The sequence below is a fragment of the Aspergillus foveolatus genome (genome assembly GCF_047715535.1).
Source record: "Aspergillus foveolatus strain CBS 279.81 unplaced genomic scaffold BDW70scaffold_5, whole genome shotgun sequence".
NCBI classification, from domain to species: Eukaryota; Fungi; Ascomycota; class Eurotiomycetes; order Eurotiales; family Aspergillaceae; genus Aspergillus; species Aspergillus foveolatus.
The window spans coordinates 246,915-273,850 of NW_027396069.1; the positions used below are offsets into that span (position 1 = coordinate 246,915).

Consider the following 26,936-nt stretch of genomic DNA (forward strand, 5'->3'; position numbering starts at 1 on the left):
GCGCGCTTTCGCGCTCACGAGTGCTTGTAGTTGAACAGAGCTGACAGCGCTTTTGTATTACTCCAGAAGTGTCCCGTGTCTGATATTATTATGCAAACCCATTGCAAGCTGTAAAGGCATGCGATGAAATGTTGATGTTTCCGGGATCATCAATCTCGACACCCACGTGATTTCACTCTTATCGATAAGAAGCTTAAAAGTTGTGAATAGCTTCAATCATAATTAGTACGAAGCACGGAGCAGATCGACCAGCTATCATGGTCTCCCCCAACTGTCTTCACGTTTTTATGACTCCAAACATATCGGTGGTCATCTGGCACCGATTGGTAAAGCTCGGGCAGATCTAGCACCGGTAACTCGGCTAGACAAAAATCGTACATATCACAAAATAGGACTAGTAAATAATTCCGCACTCGATAAGACGGGATGTCACAGCAGCCGCCCTAGCATTGTACACGAGCAGATACGCACGGTAACTAGCCAGCCGCAGGTCGCGTTTCATCCGACCCCGGTGCAGTATGCTGGTGCAATAGGCTTCCCACAGCGCGGGCTCCAAACCATGTGGTTCTTGAACTGGACGATGAAAGGATATGTGCAGATAGGCATTGATCACTGCCACCGGTTACTTTTGTTCCTTGCACCCTGTGGAGGGGCATCCGTCATCATCTCATCACTGTAGAGGCCAGTCTTTTGGACTCCCTGGTTCTCGCCTTGGCCACCTCCGTTAAAGTTCCTCCTACCCCTGTTGCCCCTCCGATTGTTACCACGGCCATTGTACCTAGAGCCCCTGGAATCGAGGGGCTGTTGAACCTGCTCGTTGAACCCGTATCTACCATCCTGAACCGCTGGATCCGCCGTCCGTTGCGCTCGCCGATTCCGGTCTGCTTGTTCGCGTTGGTCATCGAAGGGAGAACCCGTTGTTATCAGACGGCCGAATGCATCGCGGTGGGAAAGCTGGAATGAAAGGATCCGACCATCGGCCTTCCCAGAGTCAGCTCAGAAATCAACTATAGCATAAATCTACCTACCCTTTGATTGTGGAAGTTGGCTACAGCCTTTTCAGCTGACGATGTTTCGGCGAAGGTGATTTCTGCTGTAACTGTAGGCTTTTGCGATGTAATCCAGCAGCTAATAATCTTTCCGGAAACGGGCTCGATGGCTGACTCAATATCGGCAGCCGTGGTCCCGGGAGCAAAATTGCTCCCGATGACAACAGGCGGTGCTGAGCTGGCCCCCTTGATGTTGATTCCCCCGGCGTTGCGTACTGTAGCCTGACCATTTGCGGAGTTGATTGCTGACACGAGACGATTTTCGTCAGGGCGATACCGACGCGTTGGTTTCGCGCTCGTTGTGTTCCGTCCGGCGGCTGCGGAGGAGGCTCTACTCCCCGACTTCGAGCTGAGATTTACGGATGCGGAGCGCTGGATACAGCAGATAATCGGATGAGCATGTGTCCCGTAGGAGAAGCGCATGCAAGACGCAAATTGATGGAATTCTCTTACCTTTGTCACACCAATCCGACTCGCTAAACTCCCACCGGGCGTCGCATTTTGCGCCTTTCCGGGCCCAGAGCCAGGCGCGCTGGCTCTCCTGTTCTTACCTAGAATCTGGTTCGCGAGCTCCTCATTCTTTTTCTTCTGGCGACCTGAAAGGAAAAAGGTCGTGTAAGCCGGGGGGCTCTAGGCTGAAGAATAAAAGTGCACTGACTAGATTTAATAATGTCGTCAAAGGAAACGGCCTGAGTCGCAGCCATGGCGGAAAGACCTTTGGAATTGCCAAGAGACGGTGCTGAAGCAAATAATAAATACCAGAATATACAAAAGCTGCAGACAGAGATTATGTATATCTGAAGTAAATTTGAGTTGTCAGTTGGTGTCGGTGGCAGCACCAAAGAGTTGCACAAAGGAAGCTGGAGTCGGCTGCGGCTGCGGCTGCGTCTGCGTCTTGTCTACCAAAGAAAGTTCCCTCCTTGCTCTATGCGCTTTGCCCAACACAATCTATCGCATCTGGTGCTAAACTACACATACCAGCAGCCTTGCCTTATACTTTGCAGATTATAGGCTACAATGAGTAAACCTCCTTTTTATCTTTCCTTACTTGCCAGCTGGCTTAGCTGGCTTATGAATAACCGCTCCTCTAGATGCCTTCAGCTCTCAATGGAAGGTGCAATGGAGTCTCCTTGCACGGTGCCTCTTGCCTTTGTCCGACAATGCAATTCGACTTCTACCAGACTGCTCTCTTCTTATTATGAGCACTCAGGCTGAAGTTCACTCTTTCTGATACCTTCAACGTTGAAACTTTCGATTTCCTTTAGATTTAACACTTTCCATATATCCCGACCTTATTGTTTCACTTGTTGTGATACGAATTCTCTAGGAGTTCTCTCAAATTTCTCCGTGAGCGATGGATTCGTTGTCGGATGATTCTGATGATGTGCGTATTGGCGGTTCATTAAGGGAAAGGTACGTCTTCATGAATATGTTCGGCTTTGCCAGAGGGTCTAACGCGACAGTGCCAGGCCCTCAAGGCAACCAACGCTGATTTCGGCATGTGAGGAAAGCGCCCATTATCCGGTTTTCGATCCAGAAGACCCGGAGCACAATCCGACACTTGAGAGAAACGGGTGTCCACAGGATGTTGCCATGCAGTCGGCATACCCTACTGCATCCTTACGCTGGATGCGGGGCCTTCCTCGAAGATCACTGCGGCAAGCTCGCTCCGGTATCCAAGCCCTGAGAACCGGTTTGCGAATGTCTTGTAGGCGAACCGGCCAAATCAGCGCTGGACTGTGGTCTCGATCTGATTCCGCAGGAAGTTCGAACGACCCACGGTATCAACAGTTTTCGTCTACAGTATCGGAGGCAAGCACAGATACTGACTGGGAATTTGGCACGAACCTCTATCGGTGCAATTACCCTAAGCATGAAAACGAGGTCGGCAAAGGCACGAGTGTTGCCTCATACAATTGGAACCTCCCCTCGGCTTCGGCGAAATCCAGCACTGCTGAACGTCCCATGATTTTCCCGCTCGATGTGAGAGCTACCTCGGGCAACGAGTCTCACTGCAGCCCAAATTCGGTCATTCCCGGCGATGGTGAAGAACTTCTTCACGATGCAGACCAATATAGGGCAATACTTCCCGAATTTTCTGAAACTCTATGCGCTGACGACGATATTCATCCGGGGGAACTTGAAGCGACTGTGAAGAGTAACCCTGAGATAGCGGTCCATCTAGAAGAAGATGAGGTGGACTTGACCGCTGATAAGGAGGGTATCAACGAAACCCGCGGAGAGGACTATATCTCTATATCATCATTGCTGTTGGAAGCTCTTGGTGACGAGTACTTTCTCGTCGCTAAAGCCCCAGGCGAAGAACCCGACAGTGGCCGCACTCCAATCAAAGACGATGAGTTCAGCGATCATGAACTCGAGCACAATTGGCCAGTTCCGATGCAGGAAGTTCCAGAGCTGGTCGGGCCCAGGGGACCCCTGGGCTTCAACCCCGAGGCATATCGCAGACACCCCCATTCCAGCGACGCAAGTGATGAGTACTCTGTCGACTACACATTGATACAGCGGAACTACTTCGCGTGATAAATTCTTTGGTGGAGCTCAGATCAAACTCCACACGATCATTTTCGCAGGAGTGCGGATCCAGGTTACATTCATTGTTAGTAATATTTGTAGATAATAGCTACTAGTTTCGGATGGATTGGTATAGGGCCACACTGGTAAGCGTGTTTAGCCGATTTGCGCGATAGAGTCTGTCAGACAATATATAAAATCGCCTATCCTAAGCGCAAGGTAAACCCAGCCCCACTTTCCCCATAATCACCAGCAGACTGACCACCGAATACACTAGCGAAATCTAACTTCGGAGCTTCCTGTCCCCGCTTTGGGGCCTCTGGGGTTTCCCGACGTCGTCTTCTTTCCATACCAGCTTTGGACGGGAACGTCGGAAACATTTCCTTAGGTTTAGGCCGAGGATCTTCCCGAAAATATGGATGTGAAAGACATTTGGCGGCGGTAGGCCGCGAAGTTGGATCAAGCGCGAGTAGGGAAGAGAGAAGCTGCAGGCCGGCATTTGTAAGAAAAGGGAACTTTGACCGCGGGAGTAATGTGGACGATATCTGCGTAGGCGGAAAACGGAGCGACTTTGCGTTTGGCAGTGAGCGGAAACCAGGCCAGGTTTGCGGTGTTGGAGGGCCAGTTAGAGCGAATATCTGAATGTAGATGTTAGTATAAGGACACTCTCAACCAAGCATATCTCTCCCAGTCCCTCTAGATGTCTTGATGGGATTCCCACCGGACCTCTAGGCCCGATTAACTTTGGAACTTCCTGCAGAAACGGCCAATCTTTGTCGAGTTCATGGCCGATCCACGGTCCGCTGTCGCCGGCGAATTCATCATCTTATTGGGTTAAGAAAAAAGAATGCACGGTACACACCTTAGACACCTGATCCACCTCATTCTTCCCCTGCAGAAGCGGCTCCTTCGTAAGAAGCTCCCCGAATATACACCCCACACTCCACATATCAATCTCAGGACCGTAACTCTCCGCGCCCAACAGAAGCTCTGGGGAGCGGTACCAAAGCGTCACAACGAGTTGCGTCAGTTTTGGCGGAGGGTCTCCGTAATAGCGTGCCATTCCAAAATCAGCGATCTTAAGCTCGCCGCGGTTATTCAAAAGGAGGTTGGATGTCTTGAGATCACGGTGCATTATCCATTGCGAGTGAAGGAAATCGAGACCAGAGATGAACTGGAGGAGAAGGGTTTTGGTTTCGGACGGGAGAAATGGTTCTCGCATGTCGTCGAGGAGGGTCTTGAGATCGTGTTCGAGGAAGTCCATTACGAGGTAGACTCTACATATGCCGGAGGAGGGGGGAGAAGCCTCCCCCGGGTTTGATGGTTAAAATTGTGTATCTGATACTTTTAACGGTGGAGGGGTATGCGATGAGAGGAAGGAGGGAAGAGAGTAAGAGACCCTCGTATAGGGCATGAATAGGCCGGGCTATGAATCACAGGGATTGGTAATCAGGCTTACTCGTCCATTTTGTTTCCCATGACGACCTCGCGGAGGTAAACAACGTTTTGATGGCGCGCTTCGAGAAGGGTCTGGATCTCCCGAAGTCCAGTTACGGGGAACCCGTCGGGGGAATTATCTAGCTTGAGTTTCTTCAGGGCAACGACCTCGCCGGTTGTGAGCTCCTTTGCGCGGCTAACCCAGCCGTATGAGCCTTCTTCAATATGGTTCAGGCGCTCGAAATTGTCCACATGGCGACAGGGTCCCCATTCGGACGCGGGGAATTGTAACAGTGTCGTTGGTTTCCCTTGTTTCGCAGACTGCTCGCCGCTGGATCCCGGCTGCTGCTCATTTGAGAGCCGTCGACGCTTCTTCGGAGGTGCTTCACTGGAGTCGCCATTGAGCCTGGAATCACCGGCTTGGCGTTCCGCTGCAGCTTGAGCCTGAGCTTGAGCCTTAGCTTGCTCTTCCAGTCGCTGTTTCTCGGCTTTAGCCCGTCGCTTCTCCTCCTTTTCGCGCTTGCGCTGGGCAATGAGCGCTTCTGTCTCGGGATCTTCGTCGGCCCATCTGGATTTAGAGGTCGACATTGCAGTGGATGCGGGTGCAGAGTCGAGACGCGAGGTGGAGAGTAACAGTTGGTGTTGGAAATTTGGAGACATGACGCTATCGGACCGGGGAAGCTTGTGGCCTGAAGATTCAGGCCGCCATCGGATTTCAAATCATCCCCGCTTGTCCCGCCATTAAGTACTTGTACTCAGACAACTAGCTTAAACAACCGGCTTACTCTTACTATTCTCACTGGGACATCTTGCTCTCCATTGCATAATGATTGAGCCTTTCCAAGTATGGGCATCTCATGTCCAGCCCAGAATGCAGGAGACTGACCATCACTAGACGACCTTTGCGGTCCCTATGACCTGCGATGGCTGCGTGAAGGATATCTCGCAGGCACTGCACAAGGTTGAAGGTAAGAGTCATCACTTGTGCATCTACATGGTTGCTAAACGACTGGTTGTTATTCCAGGAATCACCAAAGTTGAGGCGAATCTCAAGGATCAACTTGTCTTTATCGAAGGCACCGCGCCCCCCAGCTCCATCGTCACAGCTATCCAAAATACTGGTCGCGATGCGATTCTACGAGGGACCGGCGCTTCCAACAGTACGTTTCATTCCGCTCTACTGGCTTATACACGTAACGTTTCAGTCCTTGGACGTTAGCTGACGGTGACCGGTCGATAGACTCCGCGGTCTGCATTCTTGAAACACACGCAACTTCCGTCCCCAATAAGATCCGAGGGCTGGCGCGCATGGTTCAGGTATCATCAAATATGACGCTGGTCGATCTGACGATCAACGGACTGGCGCCGGGCAAGTACTGGGCGACTGTACGAGAGGCAGGAGACATCTCCAAGGGGGCCGAGTCCACGGGCGGTATCTGGGAGGCGGTCAAGGCAAAGCTCCAGGGCGCCAATGCACAGAAGGAGCCACGTGGGATCTTTGGAAGCGTGGAAGTGGACGCAAAGGGACGAGGCAATGTGTTCTTGGATCGACCGGTAGCAATCTGGGAGCTGATTGGACGCAGTATGGTGGTGTCCAAGAGCACGGAAGGCCCTTTTCGACGCGAAGATTCCAATACTTTGGTTGGGGTGATTGCTCGAAGCGCCGGGGTCTGGGACAACGACAAAACGGTATGCTCCTGCTCGGGCAAGAATGTGTGGCAGGAACGCCAGGAGCAGGTGGCTCAGGGAATGCTCTGATTCCGGTAGCCAGCCGACTGAAAACGAACCTGGCGGCGGCTCAGTACGAAAACGAAGGGGCTTTAACCTTGCATTAGTATGGAGTTCATGATGATGATACCTAGAAGAGATGATGTCAATGTGTACAACGAAGCGATAGCAATAGAGATGAACTTGAGACCCTCAACCGAGTCAGGCGATGCTATTTTAGGATACACTAGGATCGGTCTGCGAACTGACGGCCGCTTTTGCAACCTCCAAGGCCTGGATGTGACGACTCACATGATCAGAAGCGTGGCCCGGAAGGCCACACGACGCTAGTCTGAGTAGTCTCCGGAAAGCAGGCATTGATCCGAGACTAGGATTCCTACATGCGTCAATCAGAGCACAGAACAGGGCTGAAGCGTACTCTGCGAAGCATACTCTTGAGTAAAAGTAAGAGGTCGTCCACTGCTAGTAGTGCTAGTAGTAGGCTGGAGGGCGGAAACCAGCCTCGCAGTGATCGAGCAGAAGCGCCGTGGCGGGGCCGCTATAAAGTTAGTTTCTGTCACATATTTACAACGGGAACCAATGAGACTGATTCGTCTCTAAATGTGATTGTCTCTCCAATCCTGACGAAATCATAACCCATGAATACCTTCCGCTTTCATGAGTCGAGTGACTCGACTATCAGTGTCGGGAGCCTAATACAATCCAGTTTATTCAAGGGTGCGCGGGGTCAGGTTCAGGGTCGGGTCGGGCCTTAGGGCCTCAACCAGCGTTGGTCAATATCGATGTTAAGATATGATCTTATGACTAGATGAATATACTGTATCCTGAGCATACTGTGTAATTGTCAATCCACAATGTACTCAGAGTACTCTGCATGTCTCCGTACTAGACTTAGCGATGACAAGGATTTCCATCTGCACTGTGATAGTTCCCCCTGCAGCTCCATCCGATCATCACCAATGAATCCTGCCTCTGCAGCGTCGAGACTGGCTGGGCGGCTACTCTTTCTCGCTCTCCCCTCCTCTCCTCCTCTCGTCGCCTTCTCTTCACCTTTCCATCCAGTTTCTTAGCGCACCATCCCTGTGTTTCCCCTTTCTGCCCTCAGTCTTCTGTCTTGATTCCCAATTCACCGTTTTCAAGTCCAACCGCCACACAGCCTCAGGTCTTCAGTCGACTCGACCCCATAAGACAATTCTCCAATCCCTCTCCTGGTCTCCTGGCTCTCCAGCCTCTCCTGCAAAGGCGAACGCTCGAACCTTTATCTGCTCGATCTGGAGTATTCTTCGAGTCCAAGTCTATCGGCTCGCTAATCCTGGCTCTCCTGCCAGTGGCTGGTGCGCCTCAATTTGTGATCTAAATATATATCCGATCTATCTCGTCCTTCCACCCAACAGGATCCCCAAGTCCATCCTTCGGCTCTCGCGCATGGTCCGTCTCGCCCGGCCTGCTGCTTAAGCTCTGCTTGATTGACTATTTTCTAGCTCTCATTCCCAGTGGCCTCACCAGTCTCGGCCTGACGCTCCAATTCACGTCTCCGCGCCATCAGTCCGGCTGCTCTTGGATTGCTTGGCCCGCCAGAATCTTCATCTGCCCACCCGGTCCCCTCCCCCGTCACATCTTGGCTGCTGGTTGGCCCATACATATATTTGCTGCCGTGCGCTCCGGAAGGGCCGTCATATTTCCCTGCCAGTTGGCAAATAAATCATCTCTCCAGCCGGTGTCAGCCAGGTATCACGACGCGGGGGTCAAACAACTCGTCGTCGCCTACCCAATCGATCTACTTAAGACTGTGACTGGCACTGGCAGCGCAAAAAGAAAATGTCTCTCAAGCAAGTATGTCGCAAATAATGCAATCGTCTTTAATTCACCCTGGGATTAACAAGAAAGTACAGGAAATCGAGACTTGGGTGCAGGCCCTGGAACATTTCGATAATCAGGAGTATGATCTCGCTCTGCGGTCATTTGCCGCTATTGCCGATACTTCCAAGATCCTCTTCAACTGCGGTGTAATCTATGCTACATTGGGCGAACATGAGAAAGCAGTACGTCTTCGATCCCGTCGGCTCGACTCGGTGCTAACAACCACAGGTTGAGTGCTATCAGAGCGCCGTGAGCCTGGACCAGTATCTTGCCATCGCCTACTTTCAGGAGGGAGTGTCTAATTTCCTACTCGGCGACTTTGAAGAAGCATTGGCGAATTTCAACGACACTCTGCTCTACCTGCGAGGCAACACCTACATCGATTATGAGCAGCTCGGGCTAAAGTTCCGGCTGTACTCGTGTGAGGTCCTCTTTAATCGCGGCCTGTGTTATATCTACCTGCAGCAAATTGGACCGGGCATGCAGGATCTTGAGTATGCCTCCAAAGAGAAGGTCACGCCAGACCACGATGTGATCAACGACGCCATTCGGGAAAGGGCAGAAGTAAGTACGTTGCCAGTACTCGCGATCCAGGCTGACCCCTCAGGGATATACCGTGTTCTCAATCCCCGTAGGAGTTGTCTACCGGCCGAACGAAGCCAAGGTCAAGAACCTCAAAACCAAGGACTATCTCGGCAAGTCACGCGTGATCGCCGCCAACCGACTCAGCACTCCGGCCGATACCTCCCAGAGAAGCGTGGACTCCGTGCCATTCGCGACGTCTCACCTAGTACAGAAAAATCTGGCAAGCCGCAGTCGCCAGCAATCAGAGCCGCCGATGCATCGTAATCTATTCCCGCCTACTCCCCCTCCAGATGCTGACAAAGCAAGCCTTAGCTCGACTGGGAGTAACGGGACGGTCCGCGCTCAACCTGGTAAAGCGCAACGTCCGCCAAAACTCGACTTGGATCGCCCAGGAGCCCAGCCTGCTGGACGAGGCACCACGGATCTTACTGCGTCTGAGAAGCCACGGATAGGGACGATTCGCACAGCATCGGAGCCACGGGGTCAGCCACGGCAGCCTCGCGGATATGCTCCAGAAAGACATGTGCGTTCTAGTGACGGCTATGGACATCGCAGAGGAGCAAGTGATCATGGTTTTGGAGTATCAAACGGCCACTCCGACGACGCGTACGGGATGTATGGGGAAGCGCGAGCAATGACGCTAGCAAATGGTGGACGCCCCTTCCAACAACAAGGATACATCGATGAAGAAGAGGAATACGGAAGTTCACCATGCGACGAGGATTTAGTACCAGACGCGAGCTTCGAACTCATGGGGTCGCGACCGCGCGCGCGGTCATGCAGCCGCGGCCCTGCACGAGGGTACTCCCGCCGGCCGGAAGTGCGCAGGTTTCGAGTCAAGGTACATTCGTTTGAAGACACACGGTACATTCTCATCCCGCCGACCATTGAGTTTGCCGAGTTTGAGACGCGGATCCGTGAGAAGTTTGGGTTCCAGATGGCGTTGAAGATCAAGATGCAAGATGAGGGGGATATGATTACGATGGTAGACCAGGAGGACCTAGACCTATTACTTATGGCATCACGCGAGATTGCCAGACGAGAAGGAAGCGAAATGGGAAAGATGGAGGTACGTTCAATCCCTTCAATTTCTACTATCAATGTTCTGACTCGAAATTTAGATATGGGTGGAAGAACGACGGATGATTTGATGATAGCACTATACCCTGCATATGCGTCTGTATATATTAGCATTTATACCCGTAATGATACCATTGTTCATTTACCCCTTAAACTGTACCGATTGCACTCGTAGACTACATCAAATTGGCCTGGTTGTAGGGCACGGGTATCACGGGATCACCCAATCACCGTACTTCCAGCTCAGCATTTCCGCAGCTCCACTCAACGTCAACATCAACATCACTACTCTACCTTCACCAGGCCATGCTCCGATAGCCAGCCAGCCAACATGACAGACCTCACACCGCTATTCACCGACCTTCTTCACAAACAGGATGACTCCATCTCTCTGTCCCGACCCCTGACCACCCAAACCGCCGATGAATTCCTCAAAGAAGCCTACCGCATTGTATGCGCAGCACCTGCAACCAAATCGCCCCCAAGACTGACAACGCCAATAGAACACACATATCTCCTCCCTCCTTTCGCACCTGCACAAAATTCGCCCATCGTTCTTAAGCATTTCAACGCACCCATTTAGTAAATCTACACATCGCAGCTCCCCCTCAACCTCCACCACCAAAGGCAAAGACACAATCCTCTCCCCCGACGAACTCGACTCAGTCACCTCCTCAACCTCCTCCCTCCTCCACACACTCTCCTCCTCAATCTCAAATCTCTCCTCCGCCGAGTCCCTCCGCCAAGAAACGCACTCGACCCTTCTCGACAAGAAATACAATCGCAAGCGCTCGCGCGCATCGAATCTTCTTTTCCAATGGGCATCCGGTTCATCTGCGTTAGCCGAAAACGAAGATGCAGGAAAGAAACCCGAGCAAATCATTGAAGAACAGATCGAAAACAACACCAAGGCCGTCCGTGAAAGTGTCCTCTGGTTCCTGAGACGTCGGCTGGAAGGCACGATCGAGATGCAGCGGGATATGGTGGAGAAGAGGATTGAGAGGGCGCGAGAGCGGGAGAAGAGCGTTCTTTACAAGAACTCTACCTCAGCTTCAGCCTCTGCCGCTGGCACTCTCGCTGGAAGTATTCGTGGTGGTGTTGCAGGACGAGGAAGAGGGGTCTCGGTTTCCGCCCCATCAAACTACCCCGACACCGCGCTGGAAATGGCAGATACTGTTGGTGTCGGTGTGAAAGGCAACACGCTTAATGCGTCCGAAGTTGCGGCTATAGAAGCAGAGCTTACGCCCGAACAACTGCAGCTTTTCGCGGAGGAAAACGATTCCATGGTGCGGTATTATGAGGATACTTTGAGCAAAGTCCAGTGCGTCCTGACTTGCCCTTCTTTGTTTCTCAAATAAGCAAAGCAAAGCGGAACTAATCACTTATCTTTCTCGTACGAATAGGAACGCCGAAAAATCACTGCTCGAAATATCCTCCCTGCAGCAAACGCTCGTGTCGCACCTCTCCACGCAGGAAGAATATATCAATATGATGGTGACAGATGCATCGAATACAGAGACGAATATCGGGCGCGGGAACAAAGAGCTGAAGCGTGCGAGTGAGAGGCGGAGTGCAGCGCAGGCCGTGTTTTGGGGGACCGTCGGGTTGTGTACGTGGTTGGTTGTTTGGGATTTGATATTCTAGTTCTTTTAAAGTGCATATTATCTGGGAGAAGACGATTCATAGATGGATCTGTCATGGTTTATCATATATAATGTAGCTAGTAGCTAAATATCCCATAGATATTTGTCGCAGACAAGACAAGACAAGCATGTTTATTTTATCTACCTGGTGTCTTACCAACCAAGCAAGCCGAGTTAAACCGCCCTCGGACTAGGCGAAGAACCGAAATAATAAAAACCGACCGAGCAACCCAGAGACTTCAGTACCTATTCAGGTGAAGTGAAGCATGTAACTTGTAGAGGGGAATATGTTGAAACAGCTGCGAAAGCAAATGGTGAGGGACGATAAGTGCGATGACTGGAGTACATGAGTAGAATAGGCGAAGGGACGCGATGAGAAAGGATTAGGTGTATGTCATAATAGGTGGATAGGCAGATCACGATGTCTCCCTCACAACGCTATCAACCGCCTCGGCAAAGTAATCCAGGTTATGCGAGTTGAGACCAGCCATGGAGATGCGACCGTTCTTGGTCTAGGGTTCAATCAGTCAGCACTCATCCAAACACAACACATAACGAGATGAGGGTATCGTACCATATAGACATGCCACTTCTCACGCAGCACCTTAACCTGTGCCTCACTGAGCCCCGTAAAGCTAAACATGCCGATCTGGTCGGTAATATGGTTCCACGAGCCGGGCGTCTTCTTCTCCTCAAGGCGCTGCCTAAGCCCCTTCCTCATCTCGGCGATCCGCCCGCTCATCGTTCGCAGATCGACCTCCCACTGTGCAAACAGCTCAGGGTCATTGAGGACTTTACTCGCAATCCGCGCGCCGTACGCAGGCGGGTTCGAGATTTCAGAGCGTTGCAGAATGGCCAGTTGCGAGGCGACATGGGCCGAAGACTGAGCGGCTTCCGGGCCCGGCGCGGAAACGAAATGGAAGGCGCCCGTGCGTTCGCCGTATAAGCCAAAGTTCTTGGCGAAGGACTGCGCGATGCACAGCTCGAACCCTTGTTCGACGAAATACCGGATCGCCCAGGCGTCACGCGCCAGATCGCCCGATGCGAAACCCTGGTATGCGCAGTCAAAGAAGGGAAAATGCGAGCGGTCGCGCATGACCACGGCAACTTCCTTCCATTGCTCCTGGGTGAGATCCACGCCCGTGGGGTTGTGGGCGCAGGCATGGAGGAGGATGATCGACCCGGCGGGCGCGGAGCGCAACGCGTTGATCATGCCGTCGAAATCGAGGCCTTTTGTCTGCGGCGAGAAGTACGGGTAGTTCGCGAGCGCGAAGCCGACATTTGTGAAGATCTGGTGGTGGTTTGCCCAGGTCGGGCTGGAGAGGTAGAGGGTCGGTTTGGGGGTTGCGGGGTGGAAGCGGGCGAGGAAGAGCGCGCCTAGATGGACGGCGCCTGTGCCGGAGATTGTCTGGAATGTGCAGACGCGGTTCTCCGCGATGGCGGGCGAGTCGGCGCCGATGATGAGCTTCTGGGCGGCGGTTGTATATTCGGCGAGGCCTTTGATTGGGAGGTATTCGTGGTTAAGGTTGGGGTCGTTGCGGATGAGCTCATCTGCCTGCGGTCTGTCAGCACTATCATCTGAAAAGCCGGAATTGGGCCCCGATCCATCGAACGCTCGATCGAACGCTCGATCGGGTATTGGCACAAGCCCCATTCAGAGGACTCATGGAGAGGAACGCACCTTCTTGACAACAGGCAAAACCCAAGGTTTCGCATTATCATCGCGATAAGCACCGATGACTAGATCGACCTTCTTGTCTGAGGGGTCCTGGCGATAAGCCTGCGCGAGACCAAAGAGCGGATCCTCTGGCGCCGACGGGACAACGGCGGTCGAGAAGACCGGGGAAGCTGATGAGGAGCCCATGATGTGTGAGGCGAGAGAAGCAAGCCGGGATCTGGCGGCCGAGAAGGAACTGGAAGAAGGGGATGAAGGAGCGGACATGGTGACCTTTTTATTTCAATCGGCAGTCAGAACGTAGTAATGTCACACCACTGTTGGGACTGGGCTGGGCCATGCAAAGAATGTACGTAAGGTCAATGCTGCTTGTGTTCACCGGTCAATCGGGTCTCCAATTATAGCACGGAGTAGATAATGAGGGGAAAGGAATTTCCAGCAGATCCAGAAAATGCGTAACGGGGCTGGTCTGGCATGTCATGCATGGGCAATGGCAGCTGTGCTTTATTAAATAAATGCCTCAATCTGCCAATCTGCCTGGAGCTCCAAGCTCATGATAGAGGCCGGGTACCGAGGTGCTGCTACTCCTAGGCTATCCGATGGAAGCTTATGACGACATCACATGCTATCCTTATCGACTCAGCAACGCATTCTACAGTGTACTACACATATGAAGCCTGAAATTCACTAAGATTCAACCTCCTTGGATGGTCTTCAGAGTAGATAGACAGTGTATTCGATACACTGGTCTGATACGTGCGGGGAAGACTCAAAACAGTCAGTCAGTCCACTCAGATACGAAACTCTCCGAATCCCCAATTTTGTCTCTCAAGGTTCAACGAAGGAGCATTCAGGAGCATTCAGGAGCATTCAGGAGCATTCCCTGCAAAGTATAGTCCAGATAGGAGCGATAATGCGATAATGTGCGAGAATGATCCCTGAGCCAACCACCTCGGGCGCAAAAGTCATCGCCCCGAGTCCAGCCGTTTGTTTCAGCCCTGACTGACACATCTCTCCCCACACTGAGCCAGACCGGGTCAGGCCTCGTCTCGAGTGCACCTGACAGTGCCAATTGCAACGCAAAGCAACGCAAGCGACGCAGCGCAGCAGTGCAGCAGAATCAGCAGAATTAGCCGTCGACACGGACATTTTCCGAATTTGCACTGGCCGGTCCGACGTCCGTGGCAGAGACGGTCCAAATTCAGGTTCCAGAGAGTCCAGAAGATCTTCATCAGTCAGAGTGAAATGGTGGAAGAAAACGCGACGGCGAGGCTCCGTCATCCTCGGCGAGTGGCCGGCTCTCGCACTTCTACCCGGGTTCCTGGATCGTACCGGTGGCTTCGGTTAATTGAGGGTTCGCTGGAATAGCCGTGGGGAAGACTAGAGGTTTCTGATGAGGATAGTCCTCGTAGTGGGAAAAAAAATAAAAAAAGAAATAAAAAAAAAGGAAAAATAAAAAAATAAAAAAAGAGAATCCCCTCACTGCGTCTCGACTCCTCGCTGATTCCGGCGGTTCTCCTCATCGCGACCGCGTCTCTGGTTCTCCTCCCACTCTCAGTTTCTCCCCATGGGGTCCACGCAGCGGGTTCCCCTCACCGATCTCCCTTTGGACTCAGAATACCCATGATTTCGTGCTCGCATATAAATATCAAGAAATATCAAGAAAGTTGACGGATATCTACATAATCTGGTACTTTGATCGAATATGGACATAGAAGGAGCAGAGACAAAAATATACACAAGATCAAATATCGAGAGATCGCCCTATTTTAACCAGCCAGTCAGATAGCCACCCTCTAAACGCCTGTATCCCATCGATCAAAACCAATCGAGTCAATCGGGTCGTGCAGTAAATTCGTAATTGTGCCAAACGTAAATGCAGACCGATAATGCATCCCAAGCGAAACCGAATCATCGTAAATACGCCAAACGTCCAGAAAGTCATGGACAATCATCGACAATCATTGACAAAGAAAAAGGAAAGGGGATAAAAACCCCAAAAGAGTATAGGTTGTTCATGGATCCGTCAGATACCCCTCTCATGTAGAAGTCGGAGCCGCAAGCGTCGAGGTCGAATCGTCGCCATGCGCCCGCGTGCGGATCCGAAACCGATCCCTGAGCCGAGCGGTTAATCGATTCCGACGACGCCGTTGCTCGTTCTCGTCACCGTCTGCTGGATCACGGTTCGCTTCCTCGCGGACGCTGCGCAGCGCTGCAAGGCGTTCTTCGACACTGGCCTCCCGCATTCGACGGGCGTTCAGAGTGCTGGTTAAATAGCTGCTGAGTCGGTGGCGGTGAGTGTGTGTTTCTTCGGCGGGTTGGTTGTTTGTTGCTGCGTTTTCTTCGGAGCCGGCTTCGCCATCTTGGGTTTCGGTCTCACCTTCGGCTTGCGGCGGATTGAGGTCGATTCGGCTATTTAAGTGAGCAAGGAATCCATGCGAGGAGTGATACGGTGAGACTTACCAGAGAGGACATGTCCCGGACACATTTACCAACCACGGATCGATACACTCGGGATGGAACTGATGGTTGCAGGGAAGGACACGCAAGTCTTGTCCTTTGACGAAATCATCCGTACAGATCGGGCACGAGAAATTGGGATGCTCTGTCGTCGTTTCGGTCTCTGTCGTACCAGCCCGTCTCTGTTCTGGATCTGAATCAGGCGAAGACGTGGCGGCATCTCGTGGCGTCTCATCCGGTGTTGGCGACGTGGTACCACCAGTAGCCATTGGCTGCCGAGTATCTGTACCCTCTCGTAACTGCGACGTCGGTGTCTCCGACTCCAGCGACATCTCCACGTCTCCCTTGTCGTCAAGCTTGCCGTCAGGGGTGTCATCGCCGAACTTGACAATCGGAATCGTTTCCAGCATTGCCCTTGCTATCCCTCTTGCTCGACTTTGACGCGGCCGCCCCGGTCGTTGCCGCGGGCCGTATCGTTCTGGATGGCGGTGGGCACGGATAGCACCGGTGATGATGATCGAGAGGAACAGTGCCGTAATGATACCTGTGATGCTGTAAAGTATGATCATGGCTGCTACGGTAATTAGCGACTGTACCGGGCACGGGCCGTGGCCGACATCACATACCTGTGTTAGGGCTGTCGCCACCAGTCCCCCCGCCATCGTTATCGCCGGGTATGTTTGCCGGGCCGAAGGTAGACATGTCGGGCACAAGAGAAGTAGATCCGGTTTGATTTCCAGCTGCGAGCTGTGATTCAATCGCTTTGGCGGTACTCGCGCTCAGTAAGGTGAAGATATATCGATAGTCACTTTGGTCATTCGTGTAGTTGCAATGTGACACAGTCGTGCTATACAGCAACACAGCCTCGGGATCCCTTGACAAGACGTTGTTCAGAGTCGCATCCGCGTCCAAGTTTCCTGTATAAGCGGTACGGTCGCAGGAGATGAACGCTATATCACTGCTCTGGAGCGACAGTGAATTGCTCGGTCCCACCTGCACCAAAGTCCCGGTCCGATTGAGACCCTACGGCTTATATTAGTATATCCTCCATCGCCTTCACAGCCCCCGTAAGCGGAAACGGGTTTCCTGATACGCTGCACATGTTTGCATGGGAAATGGGACCACTAACCCTGAGCCGAGTGTGACTGGCTTCAAAGCTGACAGGCGATTGCAATAATGGGGCGACGTGCAAGTCCAAGCCTCGAGGGAGATCCACTTGAGAGCCCTCGAGCAAGAATCGCCTCTGGGAGAGAGCGGGATCCTCAGCCACAGGAGTTTCTGACGGCAGCACGGTCGAGCCCACAGTCGGAACGGTGGAAAGAAGGGAAACGAGGAAGAGGAGAGGAAGAGGGTAGGAAACAAGAGGGTGCGAGAACGAGGAGGGGCGAGAGAGAAAAGGACGCTGTGGGAGCCCCATGGAGACGATGATGGAGTAGATTTGAGAAAGGAATGGATTTCCCCACGGGTTGCGAGGCTTACGGAGACGTCGGAGGGTATGGGGAATCGCGGAAGATCATTAGGTCACGGATCTCTTGAGTGGGACACAGAAGAAGCAAAGAAAGGCCGAAAAATCGAGTAATCAACGCGCTTCCAAGGCCTGCCCAGACTGACGCTGATATCACCATCAGCAAAGCTGGTCGATCACTACGGTCGTGGCGGTTAGTTTCATCCGATCGATGGCAGAGCCGGTCCATTGGGGACCGGATGTGCTTGTGCAGAGCGGTGCAGAGCAGTGCAGCGTATTCGTACCTGGTAGTAATCCGTTGAAGGATCGGGGCGCAGCAATCTGGTAAGAATAATTTAATATGAGCCAGACAGACCAGACAAACGACCACCGATGAGTGGAGGGAATCGAATGCCAGGATATCCGGGCTGACGATGGTGAGGGGCCAGTGATGGATCGATGGATGGATTATCCCGGGGGATCCGGCAGATGGAGGGGCTGGTGACAGCAGATATACGCCTCAACTTTCAAGTCTCAAATTGATCGCAAATTGAATCAAATTGAAGGCCTAGTCGACGTCTGACCCACCGCGGTGGTTTAAATGACGAGACATCTTATCAAAGAAAAGAGTTTCCACAGAGTTCAGAGCCGGAAACGTGATGAAAATGAGCATGGCCGGATCCAGAGTCTGACATCTCCGGCTTACGGAGCCCTCTTCTGCTCTCTCTACCTAGGTGGTCTGTCCCATCCTGGAACAGACCGACGGTGCATTCCTTTGTTTCTGTTGAGGCTTTGACATACTGATGGCTTCTGATGGCTTTGAATGGCTTGGGCATACTGATGGCTTCCACTACTATTAATTACTCTTTATCTGACGGTCTCACCCTGGCGGCGGCGCAACGGGGTCGGATGCTGACGGGGAAATGCCGAAAATAAAGGCTTCAGATCCCAATCCCAGTCCCAGCCTAAGCACAATTCCAAGCAGGCCACGGCTCGCAATGAATAATGGCATCCAACCAAACAATTGATTATGGCCGACCGAATGGCCGGATGTGTGGGTGAAGCGGGGATCGACTGCCAGCTGGCAGAACTCCAACTCCGCCGGAAACGTCTGCTAATCTGACCCAACCAGTCTAGAGTCAGCAAGAGCAGCAACACCCTGAAGCATCAACACCGACGGCATTCTTCACACCACAGGTTCTGAAAGTCGCGGTCTTCCGGTTGCGCTGGTTGTGTTGGTTCGCTGGTTGCGCTGTTTCTCTCGGTCGCGTCTTTGATGCGAGTGAGACCTCGTCATCGTCAGCTGCAGCTGCATCGGCCCAAAAAGCTCCTGCCTGAATTGAGTCACGTGACCTCTATGACTTTCATGCTTTCGGTCACTGAACCTTGAAAGAAAAAGTAAAAATGAACCCGAGATTTTACGGTGCGGTCGGCTTTAGTTCAGGTCGCGCATTTTGGTGTATGTACTCTCGATACTCCGGAGTAGAGTCGTGCATTTGGAGTATGACAGCGGCCAATCGGTCATTGCTGATCGGCTCAATGATGCTACGATCATCAATCACGAGTCATCACCTCTCGCGCATGTTGCTTATCCTTTTAGCACCCCAACCTCTAGAAATCCGACGCAAACCCTGAGCACGTTATCTGCGCCTGATTGTGATGAGTTACTCTAGCGTAAAGTGATCAGCGTTTTCCTCCGGGATCGGAGTTCTGTTATCTGCTTGACTTATCGCAGGCAAGTCTGAGTCAAGCCTGCTTATCTATGTATACGTACTACAGGCTAGTATGGAATATGGATATCGGTATAAGGCGGCAGGTGGGGGTATAGGTCAAGGTAGGGTTTCGGTCACAATCGGCACTCGGATACCAGCGAACATCGCGAACATCGAGTCAGTTGCAGGGTTCGTAGTTCTATCCCGGCGGGCTCGGATACCGCTCATCCATTCAGAGACAAGAGCAGCGACTTGCGACTTTCGCTTTTATAGTGAAGAGGGTCGTTGAGGCTGCTGACGTGATCTTCTCACTTTCAATGCAAAATCGAGGCAAGGAATGCCATCGTCGCGACGTAGAAGCGGGGGCTGTTATCCCCTTGAGTAGTGGAACTTAAACATCGTACAGATCACCAGTAGATCATCGAGTCCTATCACCTGATGCATCATCCGTGCTGCGTCCTCGGTACGAAAAGTGGAATACTGACTGGGGTTTGGGGTATCTCGTACCCTGTAATTGCAGTAGTTGCGGCCGGGTGTCCAGAGTATTCCGCAGTTCACGTGCCCGGTCAACTCAGAAATATCAAACATAACATCCAGCATCCCCCAGATATCCTGTACGATTATTTCGGTTCTGAGTCTCAACTCGAGTAGAGGATGCCTGATGCGCTCAAACTCTCACCGACAACATATATTACACCTTGTTGTATCACTGACCCGAGCGTTTGTCACGACGTCCAAGCGGTGCATTCACCTTTGACCAGCTCGAGTATCTACCGATCGCTTGGTCGATCCATCAGGAAGCTCCAGCGAACATACTACACTCCAAAACAAATATCAGGGGTTGAAGAGAGAGAATATGCCTCAACTTCCAGCCAGAGCTTGAAGAGGGCTGCGGGTTGCTGGCACTCGTCGGCGAGGGACGGCTATTCGCATGAATTCGAAGCCAGCTGAACTGATTGCACCATCACCGCGAGTCGCCATGTCGGACTGATGCGAAATGGTCTCGCCACTTTGCACCTCCACATCGGTATCAATCAGAGCAACCTGAGAATCCGAGGTGCAGGAAAATTCTGAGACCAAGACAATCGGCCTGACAAGTAGCACTCGGGATGTGATCATGCCTCTATTTCGTTTCAGTGCGGCATTGGAAATGCTACCGGCCATATGGATCGGCAAAGAATGCCCTGGATAAGAGATCCAGGGGTAAGGTGGCGGCGTCTCCAATGGACGGAAAGATAGCTAGAAGGGTCCAATCTGTCGTGCTTCGTTGTATGAGCGTGTTGTGTAACCAGCTGATTCGTGGTGATTTTTGAGTTCCAGCTCAGATGATGGTTTGATGCGTTTGATGGCCATCACCGTACAGAGTTCGCTAGTGGGTTGTCATGGACATGATATAAGGGGGCCTGGCGGCGGGTCGGGAATGGTGCGGGTGGGGACACCTTATGTTAATCGTGGATAGGGTTAGTCTCAGATTGGAGCTGAAGCCAGGGACCAGTTTGTTTGTGAAGTTATATTGTCTGTTTGAGCTTGGTTGTAGGGGATCGGACGGACTGTTCGATCCCCGCCTAGGCCCTTTGCCAGTGAGCCTGGGGGATCACCCATTCCCCACTGGGTATGGGCGGGACAAGAGACCGGGCCCAGACCGTCTGGAGGCGGCATCTGAACATTTGGTCTGTGTGTTCGCTGAAGCGACCCTTGTTCTGAGAAAACGTAGACTGCGGCACAGTGGCAAGCGACGGCGTCGATGTGGTGATACGAGCTGGTCGAAACCAGGGATCTGGCATCCCTGGATCTATCCTGTTGACTCCTGCTCGATCTCTTGGTCCTGCTCGTACCTGATCGGTGATTGCGCTGCCATACCCATATAAGTACGAAATTCTCCAGTACTAGGTGCCAGGTGGAGGAAAACAAAAGAGTGGAGATCAGAATCAAAAACAAAAATAAATATCACGGTAGTGAGACCGTGAGACGCGTATCATTTCCCTCCTCAGGAGAGCCCGTGCATGGGGCTGGCAAGGCGATTGTTTCCAACGTACGAACGATGTTCAACTGTCGTAGGCCACTTTCGTAGGCCAAAGTGGCCTGGTGGACAGGCGGGTGACCTGGCAGCTGAAGATGACAGAGTCAGATGGCCTTCAAAACAGGATAATCTGATATAGTCGACCCATATATTAATATTATCGAGAGTGACAGGGCGAAGTAGAGAGCAGAAAGCAGAAAAGGAAAACGGGCAGCGCCGGCCGGTCTGGCCAATTTTAGGAGCAGCGCCCGCTCACTGGCCCAGACTCCGCTTCCATTCGGGGCCTCGAACATTTGCTGCAGCCTAGGCCCGACTCTATTGGCCCGTCCGCCAGAGAGGCGTTTTGGGGTGTCAGTTCTCTTCACAGGCCGGGTGCTCGAGAGGTTGAGCGTTGCTGCTGGAGAGCTCGGTCACGGAAAACGGTCGTTGACCTGGGGAGGGATCGGACGGTGGGCAATATATACAAAACAAGCATGGACATAGGACACTGGACGATCTCGGGACACTGAAGAAGAAGGGAAGGGGGCGACTGACCAGGGATTTCAAGCAGACGGGCAGTCTGCTTGACAAGCAAAAGATTAAGTGTAAATGCCCATAATAAGCACATTATTATATGGCAGACAATTGACCCAAGCCTCCACTGGTGCGACTTTGTACTTTTCCGCTGCCAGTCTCTTCCCACAGCCCACAGCCCACTGCCCGCTGCAACCTTCTTTCTCTCCCACTCCCACCGTCGCTTCGACCTCAGTGGTTCAGCTAGAGCTAATTACCGGCCTTTATCCTGATTCAGCGGGTGCCTTCAAATTGTTCGAACCATCGCTGGTCGACTCTGCCTTGCTTGTCGCTTCAAGGGATATCCAGCATCGTCCAAGAGCCGCCGAGCGGGCCTCCCGCGGAATCTGAGAAAACCACAATGCGCACCATCACCATCAGATAGCAGACCGCGAAATCCTGTGTTGAAGGGACGTCTCAGTACCACGCAGTACTCTTCGTCGGTGCTGAGTGGCCGGTTTCCATCCCTATTTCTTACCCCTGACATGATCTTGTCGGGTCAGACGACGAGACAGCCCTCGTCCTGCATCGTCAGCGTACACGATGTCTCTTCAGGTCGTATCCGACCCCTTGGCTGTCTCCCTAACAACGGAGGACCGCCAGTTCTCCGCTACCTACTGGAAGAAGAGATTCGATGTCCGGCCTCCCTCTCCGTAAGTTCTCCGTCCCCAAACGTGCTTGATGGGCCGGCCCTCGAACCCTAGCATTCCCAGCAAGCCCCGCCCGTATCACTGTTCGCTCAAGCCGCTGAAAGCTAAACGGAGAATCCAGGCACCCTGCCATAGCGACTCTAGATATAGAGTACAGTGAGCTGGCAAAAGCGTGGAAGCGACTCCAAGAGATCCTGCCTTTGTCAGAACAGGTTCTCTTTGAAGAACGCCCGCAAACCTTGCAAGATGTCCAGGTCCTGATTAGGGACGTCCAAGCCTACTGGGTTTCCAGCCCACGGCAGCGTCTTTTCAGTCGTTCGATGGCTCTCAGCGATACATTCTTGGCCACGTTCGGCTCACATGCGTTGCCGTTAAAGGCCCTTCCTAGTCATCAGTACTACTCTTCTCTTCTTTATGGCACTCTGCAAACCATCATCAAAGTTAGTATGAGCCTCCTTTATATCTGACTTCAGCGTGTCGGGTTCTAATCGGAGATGTCGAGATAGGCATCTTCAAAATATCCGAGGGTCGTTAACGGGGTGCTGGAAGCCCTCGTCAGTGTGAACCGGTCAATCTGTCTGCCCGAGAGGAGCGAGCCTCTGCAGATTACAAACGACTCGATACCTGCGCTCGCCAACTTCTACTCCCACCTCTTTTTCTTCGTGGGCGAGTTGATGGACTGGTATGCGAGACGATTCAAGTGTCGACTGCTACAGAGTCTCCACGAAGATATTTACTCTGATTTCCGTAACCTGATTTCAACCGTTCAGAGTAGCGCAAGAGGATTTACTCGCGCATTCGTCGATGCTGCCAGCCTCAACGACGGTAGCTGCGATGAGGCTGATACAGTGATGCAGCATGCCGACCTGTATTTGTGGGAAAATGCTAGGCTAAGCCAATTAGGTCGACGAAACATCGAAAGGCGATTCGCGGCTCAGAATGCCATGACTCGGTTGCTGATATGGGAAATCCAGCATAGTGCAGACCAACGGGCACAGTTGAGAGACGAAAGAGGCCAGCTTCTTGTGCAGATGCTCGATATGGCGAGCAAACAATTACGCTCGAATGGCCGCCAGCACGGCGCTATGGTTCGCTTGACGACAGCCGCTGGGCAAGACTCACGTGAGTTAAGAGGTATCGCTTGACTGATGACATATACTGACTTGATTTCCCAAGTTAACAACATTACGCCGGCCGAAAAACAGAAGCACAAGTACACCCGGGTCGAACTGCAGCTAAGCTCAGCGCACCTTCAAGACTACTTTGACAATGACGATCAATTGGCGAGCTATGAACCCACAGATGTGATGGTGGAGGAGGATGTCCTAGATGCACTAAAACAATGGTCAACCGACACTTATCCACAGATCCTAACTCTGGGAAGCGAGCCAGAGTCCGCTTGCGCGAGCCCAATCGCTTTGGTATCAGCTTGTTACACCAATCTCGCGCGAAATGCAAAATCCCCAGTCATCGCGTACTCTTGTTCCGTACCGCCAACGGCGAAGGACGGAATGACCTTATTCCAGCAGGGTCTTATAGCGCTTGTATACAGTCTGATCCGACAACTACTAGAGTATCTCCCTCCGGTAGTCAATGGCTCATCCACACATACAGTCAAGGCAGAAAATTTCGCCCTCCTCGACGGTACGCTCGCGTCATGGCAAGAAGTGCTCTCCTTGGTCGATACGTTGCTCTACTACGCACCGCCGCTACTCTTGTGCGTCGTCGACGGACTGGACCGGCTGCAAGATCAGTCAACAGATCAATACATCCGATCGCTTGTTCGAATTTTCGTGAGCCATACCAGACAATCATCCGATTCGACGCCTGGGCAACAGAATGTCTTACTGAAGGTCCTTTTTACTGTCACTGGAGGGCTGGCGCCGCTGATGGAAACACTGTCTGAGAATCCGCTTACGCTTAATGAATCAAGTGCTACTGAACGAAGCACTCTCAACTCGCCTTTGTGTTCGGACAATGACGTCCCGATGGGCGGATAACATGCAAACTGGACCCTTGTCCTTTTTTCAACCCATGGATACCCTTTTGTCTTGCTCTCATCGTCTTTTTCAGCTCACAAGTATCGTCACGTCTTCTGTACCTCAACTTTGTCTCGGGTGAAAATTGCTATAGATTTTGGCGCAGGTGGCTCTAATGTATTTGATACCAGCATGCAGGTGTCCTTTCTCTTCTCTTTGCCTTTCTTTCTTTTTTTTTTCTAGACGTTCTGTAAGGTTCTGAGAATGCTATATTGGGACTCTAGATATTGCGTCATTGAAGCCAGAAGGGAAGGATGGCTTGAGCCTCTGTATATTCTGGGAGTGCTCAAGCCTTGTTCATGTCCAAACCCCGCTGTTTCTCTAGGAGCCCATGTCTATCAAGAAGGATAATAGACGATAAAGTCATAAAACCTACTTCCCTAGATTCCTTTACATTCGTTCAGCATATAGCGGGATTATATAGCGGGATTAGGTTTCCGACCCTCACGTGGCTTAGAAATCTGGGGTGAACATTTTGCCATTTAGCAGATCAGGAAGTGTCAGATATACGATTGGCTTGAACACGGTGGGTAAAAGCATGCATCTTCTGGCTCTCGACGATTCGGCGATGTTTCCGGACGCCATTCGGAATTCCTCATCCACCTTTTAGGATTTATATCCCCGCTCTCCCAGTTCCCAGAACAGCAGACCAACACGACGATGACAACATACTCATCAGGCATCATGACCCAAACCAACGGAAATATAAGCAAGCAGAGCAATCGCTTCAGCAGCAGACTCTTCCAAACAACATCTTCTATCCAACTCTCAGACTTTGAAACGATCTGCTCCCGCACCACAGAACCAAGCACTTATCCCCTCTCCTCAACCGTAACTCGAAACATCCCTATCTACGATGCGCACAACTTCAACCCCCTTGACACCGATCAAGCAACTGCGCTTCAAGACGAATGGTATCACATCCTCTCCTCCGGGCCTGGAATTTTCGTCCTGAAGGGCATGTACGATCCTTCGCAGTACGCCCAGACGCTCTCTGCAACAAACGCCGCGTTCCAAGCAATCATCGATAAAGAGCGCAAAGCCGGCGGCCGTATTGGCGACCATTTCGCAGCCGGAGGCAAGAATGACCGCATATGGAACTCTTTCTCCAAACACGCCTTTGCAGACCCAATCTCATTCACCGAGTACTACTCGAACCCATGGCTGAAAGTCGCCAGTGAGGCCTGGCTAGGACCCGCATACAGAGTCACAGCGCAGGTGAATATTGTAAAACCCGGCGGTGCGGCGCAGGACAGTCATCGCGACTACCATCTCGGGTTCCAGGACGAAGAGTCCTGCGCTGCGTTCCCGCGCTCGATCCAGCTGGCGAGCCAATATCTTACGCTTCAGGGAGCAGTGGCACATAGCGATATGCCCCTGCAAAGCGGACCGACGAGGTTCTTGCCGTTCAGCCAGACCTACGAGCCGGGATATCTCGCCTGGCGAAGGGAAGATTTTAGAGCCTACTTTCAAAAGAATTACGTTGCGCTTCCACTTGCGCTGGGCGATGGACTGTTCTTTAACCCGGCAGTTTTCCATGCTGCGGGTGCGAATGAGACTGAACCGGCTCTTGATGGCGGGTTCCATCGCAAGGCGAACCTTTTACAGATCGGCTGCGCGCTAGGAAAGACGATGGAATCGATTGATGCGGTGCCCATTGTGGAACGGTGCTGGGAACAAATGGTCAAGATGTATAAAGCTGCGGGCGGGATTGTGAATGGGAAGCTGGATGCGCTAGTGAGAGCGATTGGGGATGGGTATCCGTTCCCGACGAATCTGGATGAGAGGCCGCCGGCGCCGAGTGGCATGGCGCCTGATAGTGAGCAGCAGGTCTTATTTAGGGGATTGCAGGAGGGGTGGAGCAGAGATGTTGTTGTGGAGGAATTGAGGAGGATCGCGAGAGAGTCGAGGGCTGCCAGCGGGCTGCCAGAGATCTAGAGCTGATATCTGGAAACGTGAGACCAATGCCAATATGTGAAGAGTTAGGTAACCATTTCGCAGTCTGTCATGATATGCATGTTTAAGGAACAGGTAAGGCTGAAAGACCATAGAGGGAAGTGCTCAGTTAAGGCATTCTTCGTTATGTTTAGTGGCCCGTCAGCCTTGTATCACGCCCGTCTAATGAAAGCAGCTCAGGCCTTTAAGAAAATAGAGGTAGCCGCTAACACCTTGTGTAACACGATGACTAGACAAACGAGGCTCTTCTTGGGAAGAATTAAACCAGGTTTGGAGAGGACAGCCTAGACGTACCGTAGTCACCTGGGGCTCAAGGCGCTTTTCTTCTGCCTTACTGCGCCCCGCCACACCGCACATCCTGATGACTACGTTAACCCATTGCAGTGCTTTATAGCATAGCATTAGGAGATGAATGCTACTGCTCATGCTTATTATCACGCTAAGGGTGTGATACTGCGTGTACCAATGATATTCCCAGGCAGATTCGAAGCTGATAGCCTTGGCTTCCGCC

The 26,936-nt window shown here is 52.2% G+C and overlaps 11 protein-coding genes across 11 annotated transcripts; 7 read left to right on the forward strand and 4 right to left on the reverse strand.

The window, feature by feature from the left end:
- Positions 1–226: 226 nt before the first annotated feature.
- BDW70DRAFT_128922 (uncharacterized protein) lies at positions 227–1,886 on the reverse strand. The gene is made up of 4 exons (XM_073735518.1): positions 1,708–1,886; positions 1,503–1,645; positions 1,029–1,421; positions 227–981 (listed from the first exon to the last, which is right to left on the reverse strand). Exons 1-4 carry the CDS (start codon positions 1,751–1,753, stop codon positions 610–612), a joined length of 954 nt encoding a protein of 317 aa, XP_073599637.1. The 5' UTR covers positions 1,754–1,886; the 3' UTR covers positions 227–609.
- A 115-nt stretch (positions 1,887–2,001) lies between these two features.
- On the forward strand, positions 2,002–3,658 carry BDW70DRAFT_93709 (uncharacterized protein). The gene is made up of 2 exons (XM_073745227.1): positions 2,002–2,462; positions 2,519–3,658. The coding sequence occupies exons 1-2, from the start codon at positions 2,404–2,406 to the stop codon at positions 3,591–3,593; spliced, it is 1,134 nt and encodes a 377-aa protein (XP_073599638.1). The 5' UTR covers positions 2,002–2,403; the 3' UTR covers positions 3,594–3,658.
- A 60-nt stretch (positions 3,659–3,718) lies between these two features.
- Positions 3,719–5,668, reverse strand: BDW70DRAFT_93712 (kinase-like domain-containing protein). Its single transcript, XM_073745228.1, has 3 exons — positions 5,044–5,668; positions 4,447–4,861; positions 3,719–4,222 (listed from the first exon to the last, which is right to left on the reverse strand). Exons 1-3 carry the CDS (start codon positions 5,607–5,609, stop codon positions 3,788–3,790), a joined length of 1,416 nt encoding a protein of 471 aa, XP_073599639.1. The 5' UTR covers positions 5,610–5,668; the 3' UTR covers positions 3,719–3,787.
- A 71-nt stretch (positions 5,669–5,739) lies between these two features.
- On the forward strand, positions 5,740–6,929 carry BDW70DRAFT_128930 (copper chaperone CCS1). Its single transcript, XM_073735519.1, has 4 exons — positions 5,740–5,865; positions 5,917–5,989; positions 6,047–6,181; positions 6,262–6,929. The coding sequence occupies exons 1-4, from the start codon at positions 5,848–5,850 to the stop codon at positions 6,777–6,779; spliced, it is 744 nt and encodes a 247-aa protein (XP_073599640.1). The 5' UTR covers positions 5,740–5,847; the 3' UTR covers positions 6,780–6,929.
- A 1,264-nt stretch (positions 6,930–8,193) lies between these two features.
- Positions 8,194–10,428, forward strand: BDW70DRAFT_93734 (putative PB1 domain protein). The gene is made up of 5 exons (XM_073745229.1): positions 8,194–8,582; positions 8,642–8,791; positions 8,838–9,173; positions 9,217–10,263; positions 10,316–10,428. The coding sequence occupies exons 1-5, from the start codon at positions 8,568–8,570 to the stop codon at positions 10,343–10,345; spliced, it is 1,578 nt and encodes a 525-aa protein (XP_073599641.1). The 5' UTR covers positions 8,194–8,567; the 3' UTR covers positions 10,346–10,428.
- A 77-nt stretch (positions 10,429–10,505) lies between these two features.
- BDW70DRAFT_128935 (putative SNARE protein (Ufe1)) lies at positions 10,506–12,027 on the forward strand. Its single transcript, XM_073735520.1, has 3 exons — positions 10,506–10,725; positions 10,778–11,595; positions 11,678–12,027. The coding sequence occupies exons 1-3, from the start codon at positions 10,606–10,608 to the stop codon at positions 11,916–11,918; spliced, it is 1,179 nt and encodes a 392-aa protein (XP_073599642.1). The 5' UTR covers positions 10,506–10,605; the 3' UTR covers positions 11,919–12,027.
- BDW70DRAFT_128939 (aspartate aminotransferase) lies at positions 11,952–14,056 on the reverse strand. Its single transcript, XM_073735521.1, has 3 exons — positions 13,599–14,056; positions 12,492–13,472; positions 11,952–12,429 (listed from the first exon to the last, which is right to left on the reverse strand). The coding sequence occupies exons 1-3, from the start codon at positions 13,857–13,859 to the stop codon at positions 12,334–12,336; spliced, it is 1,338 nt and encodes a 445-aa protein (XP_073599643.1). The 5' UTR covers positions 13,860–14,056; the 3' UTR covers positions 11,952–12,333.
- Positions 14,057–15,631: 1,575 nt separating this feature from the next.
- BDW70DRAFT_156498 (RING-H2 finger protein) lies at positions 15,632–17,469 on the reverse strand (the record flags this gene model as incomplete). The annotated part of the gene is made up of 4 exons (XM_073740194.1): positions 15,632–16,004; positions 16,056–16,626; positions 16,679–17,075; positions 17,182–17,469. The coding sequence occupies 4 exons, from the start codon at positions 17,467–17,469 to the stop codon at positions 15,632–15,634; spliced, it is 1,629 nt and encodes a 542-aa protein (XP_073599644.1).
- A 3,042-nt stretch (positions 17,470–20,511) lies between these two features.
- BDW70DRAFT_93790 (uncharacterized protein) lies at positions 20,512–21,135 on the forward strand. The gene has a single exon (XM_073745230.1). The coding sequence runs from the start codon at positions 20,651–20,653 to the stop codon at positions 21,074–21,076; it is 426 nt and encodes a 141-aa protein (XP_073599645.1). The 5' UTR covers positions 20,512–20,650; the 3' UTR covers positions 21,077–21,135.
- Positions 21,136–21,650: 515 nt separating this feature from the next.
- Positions 21,651–24,817, forward strand: BDW70DRAFT_128947 (uncharacterized protein). The gene is made up of 4 exons (XM_073735522.1): positions 21,651–22,433; positions 22,552–22,870; positions 22,937–23,552; positions 23,607–24,817. The coding sequence occupies exons 1-4, from the start codon at positions 22,324–22,326 to the stop codon at positions 24,428–24,430; spliced, it is 1,869 nt and encodes a 622-aa protein (XP_073599646.1). The 5' UTR covers positions 21,651–22,323; the 3' UTR covers positions 24,431–24,817.
- Positions 24,818–25,153: 336 nt separating this feature from the next.
- Positions 25,154–26,634, forward strand: BDW70DRAFT_147564 (phytanoyl-CoA dioxygenase family protein; the record flags this gene model as incomplete). The annotated part of the gene is made up of 2 exons (XM_073738735.1): positions 25,154–26,373; positions 26,622–26,634. 2 exons carry the CDS (start codon positions 25,154–25,156, stop codon positions 26,632–26,634), a joined length of 1,233 nt encoding a protein of 410 aa, XP_073599647.1.
- Positions 26,635–26,936: the final 302 nt, after the last annotated feature.